Raw genomic sequence first — 24,647 nt, forward strand, 5'->3', positions numbered from 1 at the left:
CATGAGGCCTCTCTACTGACATTTTTATGAAGGGGGCGCCGGATTTCCCAAAATTATTTAAAAAGCGATCAGAAATTAAATAGAAAAAACATGTTTTTTCAACTGAAAGTAAGGAGCAACATTAAAACTTAAAACGAACATAAATTATTACATATATGAAGGGGTTCTACCCCTAGTCAATACCTCGCCCTTTACGCTAAAGTTATTTTAGTACTTTCAAAAGAGCTTTCTATTCTAATTAACCGGCGTTTGTTATTCCGGGGTTTGTGATTCGATAAAAATTCTAAATTTAGCGTAAAGAGCGAGGTATTGACTAGGGGCAAACTCCCTAATATACGTAATAAAAACATACAAATATAGAAGTTCGCTACGTAAGTTATTTCGTAAGTTACGTCATAACAAAATTTTGAGAAAGCCATTTAGCCAAAACAATAAAATTAATATGCAAGTTTCATTCTAATTATTCATGCACGGTGAGCCAAAATCATAGCTGGATTAGTTGAAAAACGTTCAGAAATTAAATTTTTTAAAACAGTTTTTCTTTAACTGAAAGTAAGGAGTGACGTTAAAACTTAAAACGAATATAAATTTTTCCGTCTATGAAAAGGACTGTCCCCTCTTCAACGCCTCCTTTACGCTAAAGTTTGACTCTGTGACACAACTTTATTTTTTAAAACAATAAAAAACTTTAGCGTAAAGATCAAGGCGTTGAGGAGGGGACAACCCCTCTCATATACGATATAATAAATGTTCGTTTTAAGTTTTAATGTCGCTCCTTACTTTAAGTTAAAAAAAACTTTTTTTTTATTTAATATCAACAAGAGTCGAAATCTTGCACACGTTATCTCGAGCCTAATACTTCCAACTCATTATATACTCATGTCTAAAAACATTAACTATTATACTACTTTGGGGAGGCAGCCCTTAATAGATAACTTAGCCAGGAAGAGTTTTTCTGTCAAAAAAAGTTCACGGAAACAACCAAAACCCAGACGAATTATCCATCAATCAGACTTTATTACAAATGCTGTGTCGTTTAAAAGGCTATAATTTTCTCGAAGGGCACAATACCTTAAGGTCACACAGCAGCGCCGTTTACAGTCATGGTGAAAACTCGTGAAAGGTCCACCCTGACGTCACTATGAGGCCAAGCAAGCAGGATTTCCTTTCAGGGATAGGGACGGAAGAAGGAGCTCGTGACTGAACAAACAACTCAAACCATCTCACAGCACCAAAACAACCCCTACCTTTTGTACCCAGCCTATCCTCATCAGGGCATTCGTCAAATAATAAAAACAAAATGATAAAAAGTAATATAAAAAAAAATTAAGCTCGTTTTCAGAATGGACTGAAAAGTAGAAAATAATTTCTTATGTCTCTCGAGAACCTATTGATAGAAGTGAAAATGAGGGGTACAAAACGGATTGAGCTCTATATAACACAGATATGAATTTTTATGGTTTATAAATGCATAAATTGAATGAGTCAGTGATTTGAGGAAAATGATTTAAAAAGATTAACTTATGTAAAGCCAAATCCGTTTTGCGCCCCTCATTTTCACTTATATTAATAGATTCTCTAGAAAAAATTCTCTACTTTTTAGTCCATTCTGGAATTATTTTTTTTTCATTTTTAGTCTTCTCTAAAACTAAAATAGTCATTTCGTCTTGTCTAAGACAAGTTTTTATCTCGTTTAAGATTCGAAACTAGACTACCCCTGCCACGGGCAAGCGCTCTAATCACTGCGCTATCGAGCCCTGTATAATAGTATTTGTTTTACGCTTATTTCTGTGGGAGTCTGTGTTGCCAGATGGGCTTGTTTTCCGCCCCGTGGGCTTGTTTTAGCCGTCAGGGGCGGGCTGAATTTTGGAGTGAGCATGAGGGCCGTGGGGCGGGAACGTGGGCTTTTTTTAAAAAATGGGCTTATTTTGGGCTTATTTTAACCGAAAGTTTGGAACCAGCCAAAAAATCACGGTGGCTCAGCCGTGGCTATACACCAAAAAGACAAGAGTCCTCTTTTAGCACATGGAACGCTTTCTATTCTGATACGCTTCCCCATTAAGAATTATTTCTGCATGGCTGAGATGGCTCTGCGTAAGGAGTCTTACAAGGAATTTTATTGCTGCTAAGATTAAGGCAAGACTTGAATTTTATGCAGATCTATCCTTTTTTGATATATTTGACAGATCTGGCCCAACCTGTTTGTGGCCTAGGCTTAGTCTAGAATTGGGTCTGTTGCGAAAAAATCATGTCAAGGAACAATTTATACTTTGTAATATGTAGATTTCTCTACTTGTAATGGTATATAATACCTATAGAGAAGGAAACATGTTAAGAAAACAATTCATACTTGATGATTAATATAATTCATCCATTGTACCATCCATTGTTCATCCATTGGAAAATTCATCCATTGTACCAGTAAATTTAATCAACTGTGACAAAACAAAAACCAGAAAAACAAGTTACTGATGGGTGGCAGAACGCATTGAAAATATATAATTTGGGTTATATATTTGCACATTAGGGGAAGGAGTTAGGGATGAAATATAGCTGAGATACATACAATATGTGTTATCTACACTTATTCTGCATATTATGAATTGTTTTCTTAACATGTTTCCTTTTCTACATGTCCTTCTCCAGACTGTTGTAATTAACACTTTTTAACTGCAAGTTATTATACTTTACCTCCCCCCCAAAATGTTCAAATATACATGGGTGCCCATAGGCTGAATTCTAGGAGGGGGGCTTACCTGGTCTAATTGGCACCTCCAGTGCTGTAGCTATAATTAAAATATCAAGACACAATATCATAGGCAGCACAATAGTGCTGCCTAAGTAAAGAGCAATGTGGGCATAATATATTGTTTTGTTTTTTAGACCAGGGTACTTCTTATAGAAAGAAATGTCACAGGAACTTCAAAAAGAGCTTATGGAGGGCAACCAGCTCCCCCTCCCCAACGTCAATCACTTCCCCAAACACATCCAATCAAAAATTTTAGATAACCATTTTGTTCAGCATAGTTTAAAGGTCCAGAAATTATGACTTTGAGAATGCCAGCCCCTCCCCCCCACAATCCTCAGAGCAATAATCCAAAGAGAATATAACAACATCCTCAGTGATCAAATACAAGAAACATTAGTAGAGAGGCCTCTCTACTAATGTCCCTTCCCCCGCGGAAACATCCCCCATGGAAAGATCCTCCCCAGACTCCCCCCCAACAGAAAAATATCCCTCCTGAAACGTCTGTATATTTCCCATTAACCAATACTATGTGTAAACAATGGGCAAAGTTCATAACTTGCAGCCCTTCCCCCGGGAACATTGGGGGATTAAGTCATCCTTAAAGACATATTTATTAAATTTCCGACAATGCTGAACAAAAGAATTTCTTAAAATTTTGATTGGGTGACTTTGGAAAAAAATGTGCGTGGAAGGGGGCCAAGTTGCCCTCCAATTTTTTGGTCACTTAAAAAGGGCACTAGAACTTTTAATTTCCATTCAGATGAGCCATCTCACGATATTCTATGACTACTGGATTGATCCGATCACCCCTGGGAAAAAAAACAAACAAAAAAAAACAAACAAATAAACATGCATCCGTGATCTTTCTTCTGGCAAAAAATACAAAATTCCACATTTTTGCAGATAGGAGCTTGAAACGTCTATAGTAGGGTTTTATAGAAACTTCTATAGTAGGGCTAATACGCTGAATCTGGTGTTAGTGGTGTTACGCTGAATACGCTGAAGGTGTGATTTTCGTTAAAGTTCTATTACTTTTAGAGGCTGTTTTCCCCTTTTTTCGAAAATAAGGCAAATTTTCTCAGGTACGTAACTTTTGATGGGTAGAACTAAACTTAATGAAATTTCTATATTTGAAATTAGCATAAAAATCCAATTCTATTGACGTATTTATTGGTATCAAAATTACGGCTTTTAGAGTTTTGGTTACTATTGAGCCTGGTCGCTCCTTACTTACAGTTCGTTACCACGAACGGTTTGAGAAGAACATCGTCAAGTGTGGAAAACCATACCAAACAGTTCGTGGTAACGAACTGTAAGTAAGGAGCGATGCGGCTCAATAGTAGCTAAAACTGTAAAAAACAGACTTGATAATAATAGAGACATCACAAGAATCAAATTTTGATGCTTATTCATAATCTATGAAAGTCATGAAGTTTAATGTTACCCATCAAAAGTTACGAGCCTGAGAATTTTCTACTAATTTTTGAAAAAGGCGAGAAATATCCCTAAGAAATCAAGTGACCGTTTTGAAAATCACACTATGATATTCATAATATCACAGAACCCTACTGTAAAGGTTTGAAGTTCCTATATACAAAAATGTGGAATTTTGAATTTTTTGCCAGAAGCAAGATCACTGATAGCGTGTTTTTTTTCCAGGGGTGATCGTACCGAACCAGTGATCATAGAAGATCGACAGAGAGCTCATTCGATGGAAAGCAAAAGTTCTGGTGCTCTTTTCAAGTGACCAAAAATATTGGAGGGCAGCTAGCCCCCTCTCACTCCCCTTTTTTATCCAAGTTTGGCCCGTTGCTTCCATATAGTATTGGCTATTGGGAAGCGTAAAGATATTTTCTGGGGGACTTTTCTGGTTGGGGTGCGTACGTGGGCGGATCTTTCCATGGAGGAGCTTCTGTTGGGGAAGGGAATTTTCCACGGGAGAAATAGCCGGATATCCCAGCATTAATTAAAAATTGTCAGTAGTTAAATAAAAAAAAAGTTTTTTCAACTGAAAGTAATGAGCAACATTAAAACTTAAAACGAAAAGAAATTATTACATTTATGTGGGGGTTGCCCTCTCCGCAGTACCTCGCTCTTTACGCTAAAGTGTTTTTTGAATTTATAAAAAGATTATTATTCTAATTAAATGGTCCTTGTGTATAAGGACTCATTATTAAATAATTAGAACAAAAAGTCAAACTTTAGCGTAAAGAGCGAGATACTGAGGAGGGGGTAACCCCCTTATATACGTAATAATTCCTGTTCGTTTTTAGTTTTAATGTTACTCCTTACTTTCAGTTGAAAATATTGTTTTTTTTATTATTTAATTGTGACCAAGATAGGCCCAGGATTGTACAAAGCCACCATTCATACTGAAGGTCACAGGGACTTCTTGATTCCGGTTCTAAGCCGGCCCATGTGCTTCGTATGGGCTTGAAAAGATGTCTTGCTTTTCTTCCTGCACTGGTTTAGGAGCCATTATTTTTCCTAATACTACATAGATTTCGAAAATTTAAATAGTATGAAAATTGCAACTTTGAATATCACAACGCAAAAAAATAACCATCGCAATGACATTTTGACTGACGAGTTCAGAGGTTTTGAACTGGACTTGTTAAGAGTTTCAGAAACCCATATTCCAGGGCTGGGAAACATGAAATTAGGTGATATAGAATGTATTTATTCAGACAGGAAGTATGGGATGCATAGGCAGGGAGTAGGGCTCATGATGAATAAGGAAGCTGCGAAGTCTTGCCTAGGGTGGGATGGTATTAATAATAGAATTCAATTTGCTCATTTTATAACTAAAAGGGGTAAGGTATCACTCATAGTAGTATATGCTCTGGCAGAACCGACTGATGGAGATAGTAGTGGCTCAGATGAGTTCTACTTACAGCTACAAGAACAAACAGACAGGATCTCAGGTAGAAATATGGTATTTATAAGGTCTTTCTTGGCAGAAAAAGAAATATATAGTGTTCGAGTCTAGTTAAATTTGATGTAGGAAAAAAAAAATAGTAACGGTCATAGTAACAATTATTGATTATAAAATAGCCCATAAGTTATTACGGTACTCATATAATGGTGAGACGGCCAACCTTATTGATTATGATGTTGTAAACCAAAGACTGGCTGGATCGATACAATATATCAAAGTATATAGAAGTGTTGTTATGGGTATTAAAATCAAAGATCGCTATCTAGTAGTGTGTAGAGTTAATCTAAAGCTGAAATTTAACAAGAGTAACTACCTGCTGGAAGTTATGACGTTGATAGACTGCAGGGTAGGAATTTGAGAGAAACTCTACAGGAAAAGTTGATTATTAAACTAAATAGTCTAAAATTGGACAGTCTGGAAGATGTATGGAATAATTTTAAGGAAATAGTTTGTGAAGCAGCAGACGACGTCTTAGGGAGGAAAGTTGGATACGCAGATAGGAATATGGGTGAAAACGCTTCAAATTTAGTAGAGATAAGGATAGGCTCGTATAAGAGTATTTGAGAAATGAAAATAATATGAAAACAAGAGAAACGTAAAGAAAGTAGAGATAGCATTAACATATGGTATAAGAAGATGTCACGTGGAAGCCATGGATAAAATTGCTGAAGAACCAGAAGATGCAACCAGACGGCATAATAGTAAAATACTGTAGGGGCATGTTAATAAATTGAGAGGGAACAGTCAATCTGGACTTGTTGCAGTTAAAATAGGAACGGGGTCTAGTTCCTGATAAGAAAACAGTTAAAGAGGTAGAATATTTTGAGAATGTGTCAAACTGTGATAAAATTACAGGAAATAATATAAAAAAAGTTTGTGACACTTTGAAAGTGGAGGAAGATTTATTTTTCGAAGAAGAATCGGAGACAGTACTAAAAGGAAAAAAAAATAAGGTTCATGATGCTAAGAGTGTGCTTAATGAGTTTTTATAATATGTTGGTTGTGAAGTTAGAGATAAATTACTGAAAATTATGGATATGATTTTGCTTTATAAAGGGGAAATATTTAGTGATTTTAGGAAAAGTTTAATTAAACCCCTGTTTAAGAAAGGTAATAAGAGTAAGTGCGGTAATTATACATGCATCAGTCTGGTTTCTGTACGAAGCAATTATTTAGTATGCTGATACTTTTTAGTCTTAAGAAGAACAGAGTGGTAAGAAGAACAGAGTGGTTTTATGTAATGGAGAGGATGCGTCGATCAAATGTTTACTCTTGGATTAATAATTGAGAAATACCTGAGTCAGCAGACCTCTTTACTCCTATACTTTATAGATTATGAGCAAGTGTTTGATACAAGATTTAGCAAATGGTATACAAGATAAATATTTGAAAATTAGTCCTATGCATGAGAATAACATTGCTGCGGCTAAGGTGGGAAACGAGGCTAGTAGATGGTTTCGCACTGAATCAGGGGTTAACCGGGGTTGTGTTCTATCTCCTATTCCCATTTATATGGATCATTCTGATGGACTGCGTCCTAAGGAACATTGTGAAGGCTATAGGAGAGCTTGGAATCAAACGGGAAAGTAAAACTTGCCTAACCTTAGGTTAGGCTGATGATTCGGGCTATAATGGCTATAATGAGAAAAATGCTGAGATGGCTAGGACACATTCTGCGAATGAAAGCTGACAGATTGCCAAAGTTCCTCCTTTTCAGCTAACTTTTTAGAGCCAAACCAAGAACAGGTTGTCCCAGAATTGAGCGGGAGGAGGTTGGAAGAAAGGATTAATAAAAATTTTAACTTTTTGGGAGGGTTTGAAGAGGGAGTTTTTAAATACATTCGGAGGGAGGATAAGTGTACGTAGCTGTGTTTTTTCAGGTGGCTTGGTGCTGCTGTGAGTTATTAGTAGTAGTAGTATTACTTGTCAATAGTCAATAACATCCTAGCCTGAACCCCATCCTGCACAGCCTTGAATATAGACAAATATTAATCGACCATTTTATCATAAGAATCTTATTGTATTATTCTGTTTTACCTACTTGTTAGTCTAAATAAATGGATTTGTAGCTCATCATGATTGCAGCGGTAGCTGCAAACTAGTAAAGATCGAGCAACAGCCCATAGTAACCAAAAGCTAAGAAACACGTTTAGAGTAAAACTGCCTAGTGAAAAAAAATTGCCATCTGACACTGATTTAGGAATAGTAATTTTTATTTCCATTCCAATTAAAAACAAAGGTTTATTGCCAAAAGAAATTTAAGGTTATTTAGAAAAAAAGCTTGAAGCCCCTCGAAAATGGTGTCATATCAAAATGAAAAGTGTACCATTGGAATCAACATAGTCGAAAACTTGTTCAAGGAAATTACAGTCTCCAACCTTGAACAACAAGGAAAATCACTTTTTAGCATGGGTAGCACTGATCTGTCTCCCGTTTTTTCTTTTTTTTCCAGGGCTAGAGGTTTACCAGAACATCATAGAGAGATGCTTAATAGCTCATTAAAAAGCTATTTTTCACAAGTACGTGCTTTTCATGAATTCCACTATCTGCAAGTGCCATTTGGCAAAAAATGGCACATTCTGTGCCGTTTCTCAAGGGGTGGGGCTAGCGGGCAACAAAAGACAGATGTTTAATAGCTAGCATAAAAGCTATTTCTCATATCTACATTTTCTTTATAAACTCCACCACCTGCAAGTACTAACTGGCACTATTGATGCCATGTGTCAAATAGAATGGCTAGGGGCTAGTGGGCTGCCAGAACTTCTTAGAGAGATGTTAAATGGCTGATTTGAAAGCTATTCCTCGTATCTACGTGGTTTTAATCAGTTTTGTCATCCGTAAGTGCCGAATAACACAAAAACGGCACCTTTTGTCCCACTTCTTAAGTTCAAATGCCTCGAAGTATAAAACGGTACCATTGTAACAATTATGGTCCTAAACCATTATCTGGAGATTTCCAAGAACCCCTCCCGTATACCCTTCAAGTGCCACATGGCACTGAAATTGGCACTTTTTATGCCATTTCTCAAATGTTGGGGCTATCGGGCTACCAGAACATCGTAGACCGATATTTAATAGCTAATATCACTCATGTCTGCGTTCTTCCTATAAATTCCACCATCTGCAAATTCCAAATGGTACTTTTGGTGGCATGTCTAAAGTGCAAAAGCTGCAGCACGTGAGCTACAAGAACTTTTTAGAGAGGTGTCTAATGGCTCATTTTAAAGCCATTCCTTATATCTACGCGCTTTTATCAATTCTACCATCGGTAAGTGCGATACAGCCCTAAAAACAACACTTTAGGTGCCACCTATTAGGTGGAAAAACTTGGAAGCATAAAACGGTACCATCGTACCGTTCCAAACTCTTATCATGTTCCAAAACTCTTCCCTAGAGGTTTACAAGAAGCCCTCCCGTTTACCCTCCCCTCCCATCCCCATTAATCATGTTTTTCCCTCCCCCCCCCCAAAGTCATCCAATTCCAATTTTGAGATAGCCATTTTGTTCAATATGGTTCAAAAGTCAAATATCTTTCGTTTTGGTGATGATATGACCCTACTTAGTCCCTGGGAAAGGGGCTGCACACTGTGTCAGTATTGGACATATTGATATCACGCGTATCGGTATTGGCATATTGTTATTGGGCGTATTGGTATCGCAGGTATTTAGACAGATTTTTAATAACACATAAAAGATATTGCTCATATCTACGTTCTTATCATAAATTCAACTATCAGCAGGTTCCAAATGGCACTAAAAACGGCACTTTTGGTGTCATGGCTCAAGTGGAAAAGGTGAGGCTAGTGGGCTACCAATATTTTATGTGTGACGTTTACTGGCTCGTTTGAAAGCTATTGCTCATATCTGCGTGATTTTTATCAATTCTACCATCTGTAAGTGGTGTTATAGCACTAAAAACAATACTTTTGATGTCCCTTCTTAAGTAGGAAAGCTTGGAGGTATAAAACGAAATGATCCTTGTAATAATTATGGTCCAAAAACCGTAACTGGAGGTTTGCAGGAACACCTCTCGTATGTTCCTCCTCCAAGCCGTTACCTTAATAAGCTACGCAATTAAGATAACGCACTAACACATCAAATCCGATTATTGAAGACGTGTACCTGTGGATATAGCGTTCGACTTTGAAATAGTGTCTTGCATTCGATTCATGCTTGGGTATTTTTTTTTAATTATGGTTTTCTCTTTTCTATGTAATCATTTTCATATATTTTCACTGTTTTTTGTAAATGCGATGTACTCATTTTTCAAGGAATGTACCTGAAAGCTATTTGATGAAGCATTTTGATTCAAAAGGGAATATAGGTCATCCAGTTTATGTTTGCAACGAAATTCTGAGTAGATCTCTAAGCCCATACCCCATCGAATGGCGTACTTTTGTCAAAATCTTGGTGGGGGGGGGTGTCAAAGGTGGAGCCAATTTTCCTAGATCAAGTGAAAATGGCAGAGAAAACTTAAAAACTAGCCATAATAATAAAAAGGTAAAGATGTACTAAATAAAGCTGACTTGTTTCAGTGGATGCTTGAATTATGTAGGCTTATCTTAGTTTTGACAACATTTTTGGAGAAACTAAATTTCAGGTGAGAGGAGTTGGAGGAAGGGCCAAACCGGAGTCTGGAGAAAGACTGAGGTCTGGGAGGGGAAGTTTTCCCATATTCCCCATAGTAAATTATGCCCCTGGCCCCAACCCCTTACCACTAAGTGGCTGGAGAAGCGTAGGTATGTGGTTCTGGAACCACTCAAAGTTGTATATTAAAAGAAGGATTACTTGTTGTTATACTTACTTATTCAAATTATTTACTTGACAATTCCACCGTAATATTCTCTCCATACGTAAGATTGTGCATCCAGAGAGGAAGAAAGACAAATGGAAACAGTTCTGTAGGAGAATGTAGGAAATTTTTGAAATGAAAACAAACTTGGCTTGTAATACCATTTATCGTACCTACACAGGAAATGGTCTTTTTATGAAAATTTCCATCCATTTCTGAGTAATGAGTGGCTTTTTATTTAGGGACAAAATAAATCCCTAAGCTTAAAGTCACATTTCTTTTGAGCTAGCAAAATTTTCCGCAAGCATGTCGATATACAAACCTGTCCGCTCAGTTAACCTTTTGTGGCGAAGCTACTCACCTGGAGCTACTTTCTTAAGTGTGACTAGATTTAATTTTTTAATACAAAATCTATTTATTCTTTTTCAATTTTTTTTACAAGAAGAAACGACGCTATGTTTTGATGTTTTCCACTCTAAGATTATTTTTTCCTTCAATTTTTGTACGGCTTCTTAGTTCAGCTCCTTAATAAGGTTTGAGGTGTCTTATCTCCCCTAGATTGGGGGTGATTAGAAATTATATAAAAGATGTTTTCAACTGAAACTACAGACCAACATTAAAACTTAAAACAAACAGAAATTATTCCGTATAAATAGAAAAGGTCACAGCAGCGTTGTTTCTAAATTGAATTTTATTCAAAAACGAGCATAGATTAGTGTAAAAAAAACAAAGTTTTTCAAAGGGAAGTAAAGAGCGAAGTCTCACCTAGTATTACTCGAAATGAAGAACATATCAACCGTAATATGAACTCTGGAGATCCAATTATTTCTCTCTATAAAACGGAGAATTTTAAGTTGTGATACAAATTTTAAAGCGAGTTTGTAGTCCTAATAAGATTCCTTCACTTCGAACTTGTCTACAAAATAATCATGAAATGTCCTTTTCAGATCCAAAACGACAGTCAATCATTGAAGTGAGCTCATTGTGCAGAAGTGATGCCAATTTAAACGAAAAAAATAAATAAAGCAACAATCGAAAATGCTTTACTTTTAAAGTGTGAAAAGTGTCCTTAAAAGGTTTAATTTTACCGTACCAAAACTTCTACATTATTTTGTGTTTTCAGTAAAGTGCTATTTTTCTGTAATCCTACAATCATAGGGAAATACCACCAGTTGATTTATTTGCATTAGTTTTACTGATATATGTCAGATAGGATGTGAAGTAGTAATTTTTGATCGTTTTAAGTTTCAACTTCGCTCGTTACTCCCCTCGGAAAAACTTTGTTTTTTTTAAAATTAATTTATCAAGAAGACATTTGGTTTGTTGTTTGAAAACCAAAAACAGGCCGTCAAAAATCAACGCAAGCAGTTTGTTTTCCAGTTGAGATTCCCTTGGTTCTGAAACTTTAATTAAGGCGTCTTCATGGCAAGAAATTTAAAACAAATCAATAAAAAAAAAGGATTTTGCACTAGTCCCCCAACTTTAAAAGTGCACTTGATCCTCTGGTCCAATATTCCTTCAAATTTTAAGCTGGGTCCCTTAAACTGTTAATCTGGGTATCTTAGCCTGAGATATTGCAGATACCCCCTTTTTACAGCCTGAATACATATAGTGTTTTTATTTAGTTTAGAATCTCTTCAACTTTTATGAAGTCATAAAGTCTTTTGATTTAGTTCATTATCTCGCTCAATTTTCCCAGTTTTCTAACTTAATGACCTTAGCAATTCCTGAAACCTCGCAGATGCGCTCTTTTGACAGCCTGGATGCGCATTCTGTCTTCTAATTAGTTCAACATCCACCCAACATGTCCAGAAGGTTACACATTAATACTCTCAGCCGTTCATAAGAAATTACAGGTACGCCCTTTCGACAACTTGGATACTCACAGTGCCTTTTGATTTACACAAAATTCCTCGAAAGTTTTAAAGTAATACCTTAGCCGTGCCTGAGATACTGCAGATACACCCTTTCGACAACCTGGACTCACGCAGTGTCTTATGATTTAGCTCAACATCCCCCTCAACATGCTATTCCATGCAAATTAATACCCTTAGACGCTCCTGAGATAGTGCAGATACACCCTTTTGACAACATGGATGCACACAGTGTCTCTTAATATAGTCCAACATCCCACTCAATTAACCGTAAAAGTTTCAACTTAATACCCTTAGACGTTCCCAAGATGTTGCAGATGTACCATTTTGACTACCTGGATTCACATGACATCATTGAATTTATTTCAGCATCTCCCTCAACAAGCCCTGAAAGTTTCAGCTTAATACCGTTAGACATTCCTCAGATATTGCAAATACTCTCTTTAGACAATATGGATTCACGTTCTGTCTTTTTATTAATTCAACATCCCCTCCAAAACGCCCAGAAAGTTCCAACGTAATACCCTCAGTTGTTTCTTCCATAGTTTGGATACGATCTTTTGACAACCTGGATGAATATGATCTCCTATAGATTTAGTTTAAAATCCCCCTTAACATTCTCTGAAAGTTGCAATTTAATAAACTTAGCCATTCCTGAAATATTGTAATTACGCCATTTTGAACATCTAGATACATATTGCCTTTTGATTTTTGTTGAAGATTCACCTCAATGTGCCCTGAAAAATTTAACTTAACACCGGTAAACGTTCCTAAGATATTGCAGATACGCTCTAATGACAACCTGTGAAGCCATATCGTTCTTGACTTAAGTGGCGCTTTTGCGCTGCTTATGATTAAATACATACGCAAAGCATTTCGGCTCCTACCTTTGGGTACCTTTTGCGCGTATATGCGATCACTAAGCTTGCTTGATCAATAGTGCCTGATATTGAACTGGGGGTCCGAACGATTAGGATCTTTCTGAAGGATAGGACAAACTTATGTTTAAGGTCGCAGATCATTTTAAAGGGTGTTCGAAAACCTTTTCTTTATCTGTAAATTGGTGCGGCAAATTGTGACACTCGCTGTTACCCATATTACCGTATTAAGGAAACTTTGAGACAGTTTATAGAAAAATGGCTCCTAATGTCAAAACCGTTCATTCATGGTTAAGCAGCTCTGCACTATTATCAGTGATCGAGTTTCGTAATATCAGTCGGCAGTTTACGTTAGATACGTACAGAAGAGGAGGGGAAGATACCTAGGATTCGAATTTTGATTTTTGAATAGTTACACAAATGTATAGTTATAATCCACTGGCTATATTTTTCTTTTTCAGGTCACCATTGTTAATACTATGCATTTTAGTTGGCAGTATAAGTGTCTTCAAATTTATCAGACTATATGAAACTTCTGAAAACCACCAGCAGACCTTAATTTCATTAGACTACTCAAGATTTGATGATTTTGGTGAACATGGAGCAGATGAAATGAAGAAAAAAGTGAGACTGCTTTGCTGGGTTATGACTTCACCAAAAAATCACAATTTGAAAGCAATTCACATTAAGAACACATGGGGGAAAAGATGCAACGCCCTAGTATTCATGACAACAAAACCAGGTTCTTCTGAGTTTTACTCCTTTTTTCTATCCTCGGAATAAAAAAATGGACTTTTAACCGATTTGACTTACCTGGCTTATTCGGCACTTCCGAAAAGCAGCTCGTAAAAGGTTAAAGGCCACTGAATCATGACGAGGGGCCTGGAAGAAGAATCTAGTGGATTTTGGCTGCGTAGGGGGATGACTAGTGTTTGGATCACATATGGTTATATAAATTTGTATGTATCTAGCCTCAGAACTTCAAACAACGCAGTAAATGGTCTTAAAAATTAGCATTTTCGCGCCTTTATGTAGCCCGAATTAGGAAATATCTTGAAAAAGCTTTTTAGGGGAGGTGGCTCACAAAAAATGTACTCTTGGACCCGGTACTAGCATTACATGGTCCTGACTACACTTGTCTCTCAATTTTTATAGATTTGTCATTTCTAGATATGTTTTTTTTTCGCTTAAGAAGACAAGAAATAGGCCCTGACGAGGACAGTCTTGACATAAAACGCTGGAACTGTTCCAGTATTGTCAGATGATTGGGGCCTCGTCTCTGTCGTAAGCTCCTTCCTCTATCTCTATTCCGAAAGGAAAAACTACTTGTGTGGCCATCATCATTCATGGTGGTGGCCACGCAATGATGATGATCATGATGGTCCTTCCTCCTAACTCATCTCATGAGTTAGCCAAACCAGTGCTGCAAATGGCACTACAGGGCAACCTTGAGGAGTGGCGGCACCCGAGGAAATTATAATAAACGAAACAGTATTGCGCTGGATTCTAATTAATGGATTCTTCTTCTGTGTTTTGTTTGTTAATCTGGGCTGCTTAGAGGGAACTCGACAAAGGCTAAATGAATGAATTTTTGGAGGTTTAGAGAGGTCAGTGTGCAAGAATAGCCTTGAAAATTAATGTTAAGAAGACTTAGTTGCTTAGACTAGGAATAAATAAAGGTGAAGAGATGACGTTTGGTAACGTGAAGGTCGATCCAGTGGGTAGTTTCACTTATCTAGGTAGTATTATTAGTGATGATAGTGGATCCAGTGAAAACGTAAAAAGTGGAATAGTCAAGGCCTTGGGTGTTTTTCCACAGTTGAAAATAGTTTGAAAGAATATAAAGATAAATTTGCGAACCTAGACCGGTCGAGTATGTTCTGAAACATGGGCACTTTGGAAGATGGATGAGGATTTATTGGACGCTTCTCAGAGGAGTTCTCTACAAATCGTTAAGGGTGCCCGTTTGACGGATTGTTTATTAAATAAAAAGTTTTGTACCAGAAATGTGAATCTATCCCACTTTCTAGGGATATAAAGCGAAAAATTTCGAAATGGCTAGGACATATTTTGGAGACGAAGGATGACAGATTGCCGAAGATCGGTCTTTCCGGCCATCCATCTTAGTCCAAACTATGAAGCAGATCATCCCCGAGTGGAGTGGGAATAGGTCGTAAGGCAGGATTTAAAGTAAAATTAGAACTTCTTGGGAGGGATAAAAAACAAATATTTGCATAGATTGGGGTGGAAAAGGAGCTTGCGCAGTGAAGTTGGGCTCAGGCGGGTTGGCGCTGAAGTGAGTTGTTAGTAGTAGTAACAAGCATCATAGAGTCATTTGACAGTATTTCTCTGCATAAAAACCATATGTTATGTCACTTAAAATAATAGCTACGTGGCTGTAAGAGATAGTTTCATAACAAGATGCTTATTAGCCATATTAGATTATCTGGCTGATTTAAAAGGAGATTATAAAATTGATTTTGTGGAGATTCAGCTATTATTATTTTTTAAATGTTTCTTTTTTGAACTAAGTAAGTAAGTTTTAACGAGTCTTTTGCATTAAAATTGAAATTCACCTAAAGAATGTACTAAATATTGGGTTGTATTTTAGGGTTGTACTTTTTTTCAGATCCAAATCTGCCTTATATCATTCTACCAGTAAAAGATGGAAGGGGACAACTTTGGAAGAAATCACAAGAGGCATTAAAATACATATATAATCATTACTTGGACTCATTTGATTGGATACTAAAAGCTGACGATGATACTCTCTTTTTCCCTGAAAATGCTCGCCACCTATTGTCACGATATGATCCAAAGGAGCCACTCTGGATAGGATGTAAGATGAAAATGTTACATACGCCCGTGTTTTTAAGTGGCGGTGCAGGTAAGCAGTATCAACATTAACATTCTTATGGACCGATTTCCCGAGCCTTGTCGCTCTCTGCTGTCCTAATGCATGATATTCTTGTATATCTTGGGATTTATTTTGAGGATTTTTTATCCCGTCCGCACTTAGATTGAGGTTTAATCTTCTTCCTTTTAACCTTTGGTTTAATTTTTTTGCCCGTAAACAATCTTTGAAAGGTCCATAGTACAAAAAACCAATGGCGTTATGGATATATTTTTATTTGACTGCGATGACCATTTGAGTTCAGCACGCATATCTCGAATTAAAAAGGCAGAAAAGTAAACTGCAATTTCTCAAGTTCTCTAAGAATTGATTTTGAAGCCCCCAAGGAAAACATCATCAATTCTTTCAAATTAGGTAGATTGCTAAATAATTTAAACCTTGCTTTTGGGATCTCGTGTCGGTTTCCGGGAAATTTTTATAAATGTCCCCTGGTTCCATGGCGAGAAAAAAAAAATGATGAGTGATTCTTTGTTGTTCAACATCTCAATTCCACAACTTAATATAAAAAAAGTAAAATAAAATCACTGTGTATCAAGTGAAGGCTCAATGGGAGAGAAAGAGTGATCAAACTTTCTATATCCAAAATCCCTAAGAACTTCTTTATTGAAGTTTCATTTTGTCTTCATGTGTAAAAATTTTTGCCACAGAAAGGTGCAGAGATTAAGTAAAATTTAGTTTTTCTTGATATGATTTATGAAAAAGAGAACAAGAAATGTTCATCTGTTTTTAGACATTAGATCCCAAAACTTCAACGAAAATGATCAGGTGAATGAAGTTGTTAGCACTGTCATCTTTGCAATCACAAGCTGCATCTTTTTATGATGAAGGAAAATAAAAACTCCTGTGATAGTGCTTTGGGGGTAAAACAGGGCTTGGGTATAAAAACAAAAACTTGGACATACACAAGAGGATTACAAGGAAAATCCCCTTTTTACATGGGAGCATTGATCTGTTTCGGGTTTTTTCTTTTTTTTCCTGAAATGGCGATCGTATCAGTGGTTATACCATATATGAAAAGGGCTCATTGGAACGCAAATATCAATATCTAGTGCCCCTTTTTAAGCAACAAAAGAGATTGTGTGAGAGCAAGTCAAGCTTTGTTTCCTAGAACTCTACCACTACCGCGGAAATTTCCAGGCCTAGCTCTCGCCCCTTGCCCCCACCTAGAGTCAGCAAAGGCTTTAGAAAGGGGTATCCTTGTATGGTATACTAAACTAATACATTAAAGTGAATAGTGCTATTGTTTAGGGTGCAAGAATGGTTTGAAAATTAATGTTAAGAAAACTAATTCACTAAGGCTAGGAATAAATGAAAATGAAAAGGTTATGTTGGGTAACGGAAAGATTGATCCGGTGGACAGCTTCACTTACCTTGGTAGTATTATTAGTAACGACGGTGGGAGCAGTGAATATGTTAAAAGTAGAATAGCCAAGGCTCAGAGTGTTTTTCACAGCTGAAAAAAAGTTTGGATGAATAGGAAGATAAGTTTGCACACCAAGATTAGGATTTTGAAAGCTACAATGATGACAGTGGCCAAATATGGGCGCTCCGAAAAGCGGATGAAGATTTGCAAAAGGTTTTCCAAAGAAATTGCCTACGGATTATTCTGGGTACCTGACTGACCGTATTCAAACAGTAGGCTGCACAAAAAGTGTGGTTCAGTCCCACTTTCAAGGGCTATAATGAGAGAAAGGTTGAGATAGCTAAGGTATGTTCTGCGGATGAAGGATGGCAGGTAGTCAAGAATTGTCCTTTTCGGCCAACCGTGTAGGGATAAACAAATAGCAGGTTGTTTTCTTTTGGGGTGGGAGGATGTCCTAAGAAAAGATTTAAGGGAAATGGGAACTTCCTGGGAGGGTGTGAAGAGGGACGTTTGGAATAGATTGGGGTGGAGGAGGAGTGTGCGTAGCTGTGTTGGCCTCAGGTGACCTGGTGCTACTAAGAGTTGTTAGTAGTAGTAGTAGTAGTAGTAGTAGTAGTAAAGTGGTGTCTTCTGTCATCTTGTGCCATGAAACATCAACTCTGCCCAAAAAGGGTCAAAATGCCTGGAAATGGAAATTCTAATATAGCAAATCGATTAATCATGGTCTGAAACCTTTGACTGGAAGACATGACACTTTTTAATGTCATTTCTGGAGTGGAAAGGCTGTGAAGAATAACATAAGTACCATTGTAATCTCATAGTCAAAAACCTTGTATCGGAGGTTTACAATTCCTGCTCATACATGCATCGCCTCCCATCCCCCTCTATAATGAAAACTAAAAAACACCTTTTGACAAAAAAATACTGCCTAATTAAAAATGTCATTTACTTATTTTCATCTTCATGAAAATTAATGAATTTCTAAGAGCAAATTCTCAAATATGCTGATGACAACATACTCTTCGAACTCTTTACTTATTTGACAAAATTGAATATATCCTCTGGGAAAGTTTGAGAGAGGTAATTTAGCCATAGATTATTTTACTGGCTATACTCGAAAGCTTTACTTTGTCGGCCATATATACTCAAACTTGTCAAATTACGGCACAGATTAATCCATCTAAAGAAGTGTCAATCATTGTTGCAAAGATAGCTGCAATCTGGTTAAGAGCGAACCATGACCAACGGTGAAATAAAGTTTAAAAATACGTTTTACAAGTTATTGTCGTATCGAAAAAATTACCATTTGAAGCTCATTCAGGAACAGTAGCTATTATTACGGTTAAGCTTAATAGTAAATGTTTCTTGCAAAAAGACAAATTTACCCGAATTCCGGAAAATACCCTGAAACCCATCAACACTGGAGGTGGATCGAAATAAAAAGTGCACCAATGGAATCTCTATATTCGAAAGCTATCAAGAAGAAAATTACAGTCCCTCTCAAGAGAATTTATATTGACATCTTTAGTTTCATCACTTACGCTAAACAAAGATCTAAAAACGAGCAAAAATTAATTATAAAAATGAAGTTTTTTTAGTTAAAAAAGAGAAAGAGAGAGATCAATGGAATTAAGAAAAAAGGTTTCAACAATGAATTCGAAAAAAAATACTAAGGGGATCATATGCTTGAATAAAATAGGGCTATAGAGCGTGAGCTATGGGATTCTTATAAAATAAAGAACAGATTCCACGTTTTCACCGTTTATTTTTATTTATCTTTAGTATTTTATTGAATAGTTCAACACGTCCAATCTTAATTGAAGATTTTAAAATCGTGCGAGTGAAGTTGCTTATCTTGCTCGTTCACAGCGCTCTTAGCCAAACAATTTAATTCATGCAAACGATAACTTTTGATTTAACGATGTTTTTATGTATTCTTCTTTTTTTCTTTTCTTTTATTAGGATACATTTTCAGTAAGCAAGCCGTAAAGATATTTGTCGAAGAAGCCATAAAGGACAACACTTATTGCTATCCTGAGATCAATGATTGGGCGGATGACCTCCAAATAGGTTAGTCATTATTACTTTTCAAACGAGAGGGAACAGCGAAGGCGTTCCCTTGGATTTGGAGGATATGAGATCAATGTAATTTTTAGTAACCATTGTTCGACTTTTCTCTTCATACAATCTTTAAGGCCTCGGTGATTTTGGGTATCTTCTCTTTTTTTGGGGAGATGGATTGGGAATTCGGTATGTCTCTCGGAAAATCGGTACGAGTGACAACACCGGAGGTAATGCTAGATGAACAAAGATGATTTTTAAAATAAAAAAACAGAGGGAAAGCACATGAGGGAATGAGAGGAAGAGAAAAATGATAATTGTTATTATTTTCCAGTAATTTGAAAGTTGGAGATAAGAAAAAATAGTAAGGCAGTGCCAAAAATTGTACTTCAAAAATGCTCGTGATTGGGCTTAAATTTTATTTCGGGTTATAATTAGTAGGAGACGGGGGAATAATATATTTTTGTCAACCTCATCGTACAAAAATTTAGTACTACTTGGCAAGAATATTCCGAATTCAAACTAAGATCTATATTGGGCAAATAAACCATTTTATTGAATTTTTATGGAATAAAGCAAAATAAACAACAATGTTTAAGAAAACAGCAGGAATGCCCTGAGTTCAATTAAACATTTATAGCCCAGTTATTTATTTCTTGTGATTTGCCTAGAAAAAAAAACCCAATTCTTGTCTTATTTATTGTCTTATGTACATACCTATTCATATTTCAAAATTTAAGTTATGTTATTTTAAAAAGGGAAGATTAAGAAAGAATTAATTGTCAAAATGTTCTGTGCAAGTTTGTAAAATAATTTAATTGGTTGGAAAATTCTATTTAAGGAAAGTGCTTCGAGAAGCTTCAAGTGAAATTGATTGACACTCGTGACGAAAATGCACTTCATAGGTTTTTACCATTGTCTCCCTTTTTCCACTTGAAACCTTTGGAAAATGAAGAGAACCGAAGAAGCTGGTGGTGGTCAGCAGCATATTACAAGGATGAAACAGTAATAATTTAACCAGTTATTATTATTTTCTGGAAAACTTAAATTAAACCCTTTTATCAGGAAGATGATAGAGTGAGTTTTGTAATTACAGGTATTAGTTTGATTTCTGTAGGAAGCAAATTACTTAGTATGATGATACTTTTTTGTGCTGTAGATAAAGAACAGCGTGATTTTAGGAAGGGGAGTGAAGGGGAGAGAGAATGGAAGGAAGGGGGAGAGAATGCGTCGACAAATCTTCACCTTTAGATGATTAAGTCAGAAATACCTTAATTATCAAACAGCTTTAGTCCTCAGTTTTATAGTTTATAAACAGGTGTTTGATTCAGCCGATAGAACTGCTCTATTGAAGATCATAGCCTTGTATGATATTAAATTTAAAAAATCGAGTTTTTTCAACTGAAAATAAGGAGTAAAATTAAGACTTAAAACAAACGGAAATTATTACGTATATTAGGGGATTCGGTACCCTCGTCAATACCGCTCTTTACGCTAAAGTTTGAATTTTGTTCCAATTCTTTAAGAATGACCCCTGAATCACAAAGGTCGTTTAATTAGAATAAATAGCTCTTTTGAAAGTACTAAAAAAATTTAGCATAAAGAGCGAGGTATTGACGAGGAAGCGAGCCCCCTCATATACGTGATAATTTCTCTTTTTTTAAATTCTAATGTTGCTCCTTACTTTCAGTTGAAAAATCTTGTTTTTTTAATTTAATTTCTGATCGTTTTTTAAATAATGCTGGAAACTTGGCGTCCCCTTCATGGAAAATTCTCTTCCAGCATGAAAAATTCCTCCATGGAAAAATCTTCCCACGTAGCCCCTGACCCCCCATGAGAAAAAAATCCCCCTCAAAACGTCTGTATACCTCCCAATAAACAATACTATATGTAAACACTGGGCAAAGTTCACAACTTGCAGCCCTTCCCCCGGGGACTGTGGGGGATTAAGTACTTCTCAAAAGAGATAGTATTGGATTTTTCGACTATGCTGAACAAAATGGCAATCTCGAAATTTTGGTCCTGTTACTTCGGAAAAAAACGAGCGTGGGAGGGGGCCTAGTTGCCTTCCAATTTTTTGTCACTTAAAAAGGGCACTAGAACTTTTAATTTCTGTCCCAATGAGTCCTCTGGCGAAATTCTAGGACCACTGGGTCGATACGATCACCGCTTAAAAAAAAAAAAATAAACACGCATCCGTGATCTTTCTTCTGGCAAAAAATACAACATTCTATATTTTCAGATATGAGCTTGAAACCTCTACAGTAGGATTCTCTGATACGCTGAATCTGACGGTATGATTTTGTTAAGATTCTATGACTTTTAGGGGTGTTTCCCCCTCTTTTTCGAAAATAAGACAAATTCTCTCAGGCTCGTAACTTTTGATCGGCAAGAATAAACTTGATGAAACTTATAAACTTAAAATCAACATAAAAGTCCGATTCTTTTGATGTATCTATTGGTATCAAAATCAAGTTTTTAGAGTTTCGGTTACTATTGAGCTTGGTCGCTCCTTACTTACAGGTCGTTACCGCGAACTGTTTGATACCAGATGGTTGCTTAGAGTAGTAACAAGTGAAGGTGAAAAGGGGATGTTGGGTCGCGAAAAGATCGTTCAAGTTGATAGCTTCACTTAGCTGGACAGCATTAGTAGTAAAGATGGTGGGATGTATTGAAGACGCAAAAAGTAGAATAGTCAAGGCCCAGGAGGATTTTTTGCTGTTGAAAAAATGTTTGGAAGAATAGGGAAATACGTCGGTGAACCAGACTAGAGTATTAAAAGTTACAGTATTGACATTGATTAAGTATGGTTCTGGAACGTGGGTGCTTTGGAAGACGGTGGATGATTTGTTAGATGTTTTCCAGAGGAAATGTCTACAGATAGCTTTGGGTTGCCATTTGGCTCACCGTATATCAAAGTACAAGCTGTACGAACAATCTGGTTCTATCTTACTGTTTAGGGCTGTAATGAAAGAAAGGTTGAGATGACAAGGACCTGTTTTGCGAATGAAGGAGACAGACTGCAAAGATCATTCTCTTTGGTCATCTATATAGTGCCACACGAAAAGTAGGTGGTCCCCGAATGGGGTGAGAGAAGGTTGGGAGTGACTTCTTTGGGGAGATGTTTAAGGGTGAAGCTTTGAATAGATTCATGGTGGAGGAGTAGCGTGCGCAGTTGTTTACTGCCTTAGGTGGCTTGGGGCTTAGGTGGTTTGTAGTAGTAACAGTAATGGAAATATTTCGTTTTTCGTTTCCCACTTATAAGAAATTTTTTTCTTTTTATTACGTAATTTCTGATGCCTTCTCTCAACACTATTGTTTTAAAATTTCATTTTTAGTACCACTTCATTTATTCATTATTTTAAATTATATTCATTATTTTTTTCCTGACTCAACATTTATTCATTATGATTTACAGTATTTTGGAGGAGACTGCTGCTCAAATACTACAATATCTTTCCACTATATAAGCCCTGAAGACCAGTATTTATTCTACAATATATTTTACAATATACGACCTTATGGAAAACAGTCTCTAGATAATTCTGAAAGTCCGCCAAAACCTCCTCCAGACGAAACGCTGACAGAATTACAGTTCCTAAATAAAGAGGCAAGAAGGAGCAGACTTCAATCAGATATAAATTTTATTCGAAATATTTTTAAGGAGCACAAGTCTGATAGTTCATAAGTTTGAGAAATACCTCAGCCAGTCAATGACACTAAAACTGCATATGAAATCGACCCAGTCTGCCGTGAAAACCTACGGAAAATCTTGGTGGAACAAAAGATAAGGATGTGCTGTAATTAGCACGATATGGAGTGATGAATTTTTGAAAATAGTTTATATTAGTGTGAGTTTTTGGTGATTTGTCTCAATTCGGAAATTTTAACATTCGTAAATATAGTTTTTCTTTTCTGGTTCATTAATTGGGAAAAATATTTTTCAAAAAAAAAATTTTCAAGGAAAATTAAAGAGCGATACAACTCAGGTTTCAGATTAAGCTTGAGCGAGGTCAAGCTTGAAGCAAACAGAACTTAATGTGAATAAATAAATGAAACACAAAACGAATCGAAAGTAAAATAAATAATCAAGTCAAGCTTAAACAGAGCAGAAATTAATACCTATAAAAGGGTGGGGCTATTATACCGTTAAGGCTTGTAAGGGCTAGAGTGCCATATTGCCGTTTATTGAAAACGGTCCGTAATTCAAACAGCATGTTTCTTATTTGTTATAGCATCAATAACAACAGCAGAAATAGAGAATTACAGTGCTAAGCAAAGGCTATAAGAAAGATCTACCATAAAAAAGAGCGAGCCTGTTGTCCTCTCAAATCCTCTTAAGTGCTTGAGTGTCACCTGTGCTTTAATGAAAATGGTGTATATTTATGTGTTTTTTATTTGTCAAAATACTAATCATAAAACTAAACACGAATCACAATACTAATCTGTGTTATAAGATAGAATTTTTTTTAGAATACTTTCGTTTGTGGCTTTTTAGTTTAATTTTATTTTTAAAACTTTTTCTATCATTTAAGCGCTTTTTGTTTGTTCTGTTTCTTTTGAAAGTATTAGAAATTCATGCCTAAATTAAACTTTTAAAACAAGCATCGTTTATTTTGAAGTAGGGCGTTTAGTTTGTTGAATAAATACTATGAATAAGCGAACCAATGATAATTCGCTATCACTGGAGAAAATAAAACAAGAAACATTAGGCTTTCTAACTCTTCTCCAAAATCCCAGAAAATGCGATTTCGTAGTTTACTTCTACTATGCGTATAAACATGAATAGTATTTACCATTTTTGCTCTATAAGCTCTAAATTAAAATGAAATTCACTGGGGTGTTTTTTTTTTTTTTTTTTGTTTTTTTTTTGCAAAACTCATTTTTTAATATCCACTATTATGATTCCAAGCCTATCCACTCCAGAGATGACATAACAAGTTCCTTTTTGCCACATGTCATCTTACGATGCCCTTTCACAGAAACGTCTCAAACGCTTTTTTGAAATTTTCGAAAACTCGTTTTCTTAATTATCTTTTACTGTTAAGGAAACAATGGGTAACAGTTGATATTTCAAA

At 36.2% G+C, this 24,647-nt stretch overlaps 1 protein-coding gene across 1 annotated transcript; it reads left to right on the top strand.

Annotated features, from left to right (window-relative positions):
* Positions 1–5,270: 5,270 nt before the first annotated feature.
* Positions 5,271–24,646, top strand: LOC148946865 (glycoprotein-N-acetylgalactosamine 3-beta-galactosyltransferase 1-A-like). Its single transcript, XM_089096451.1, has 7 exons — positions 5,271–5,684; positions 7,020–7,273; positions 13,693–13,973; positions 15,861–16,118; positions 19,471–19,578; positions 20,411–20,574; positions 22,988–24,646. The coding sequence occupies exons 1-7, from the start codon at positions 5,271–5,273 to the stop codon at positions 23,255–23,257; spliced, it is 1,749 nt and encodes a 582-aa protein (XP_088952577.1). The 3' UTR covers positions 23,258–24,646.
* The last annotated feature ends 1 nt before the right edge of the window (position 24,647 follows it).

This window comes from Artemia sp. Qi Xiang Cuo, chromosome 11 (assembly GCF_049724085.1).
Source record: "Artemia sp. Qi Xiang Cuo chromosome 11, ASM4972408v1, whole genome shotgun sequence".
Taxonomy (NCBI): domain Eukaryota; kingdom Metazoa; phylum Arthropoda; class Branchiopoda; order Anostraca; family Artemiidae; genus Artemia; species Artemia sp. Qi Xiang Cuo.

Excerpts from the sequence above, each read along its gene's own strand:
- LOC148946865 (XM_089096451.1), top strand. The coding sequence starts at position 5,271 with ATGAAAATTGCAACTTTGAATATCACAACGCAAAAAAATAACCATCGC. Across the intron at positions 5,685-7,019 it reads GGATCTCAGGTAGAAATATG|ATTATGAGCAAGTGTTTGAT; the intron begins GTATTTATAAGG and ends TATACTTTATAG. Across the intron at positions 7,274-13,692 it reads GCTTGGAATCAAACGGGAAA|GTCACCATTGTTAATACTAT; the intron begins GTAAAACTTGCC and ends TTTCTTTTTCAG.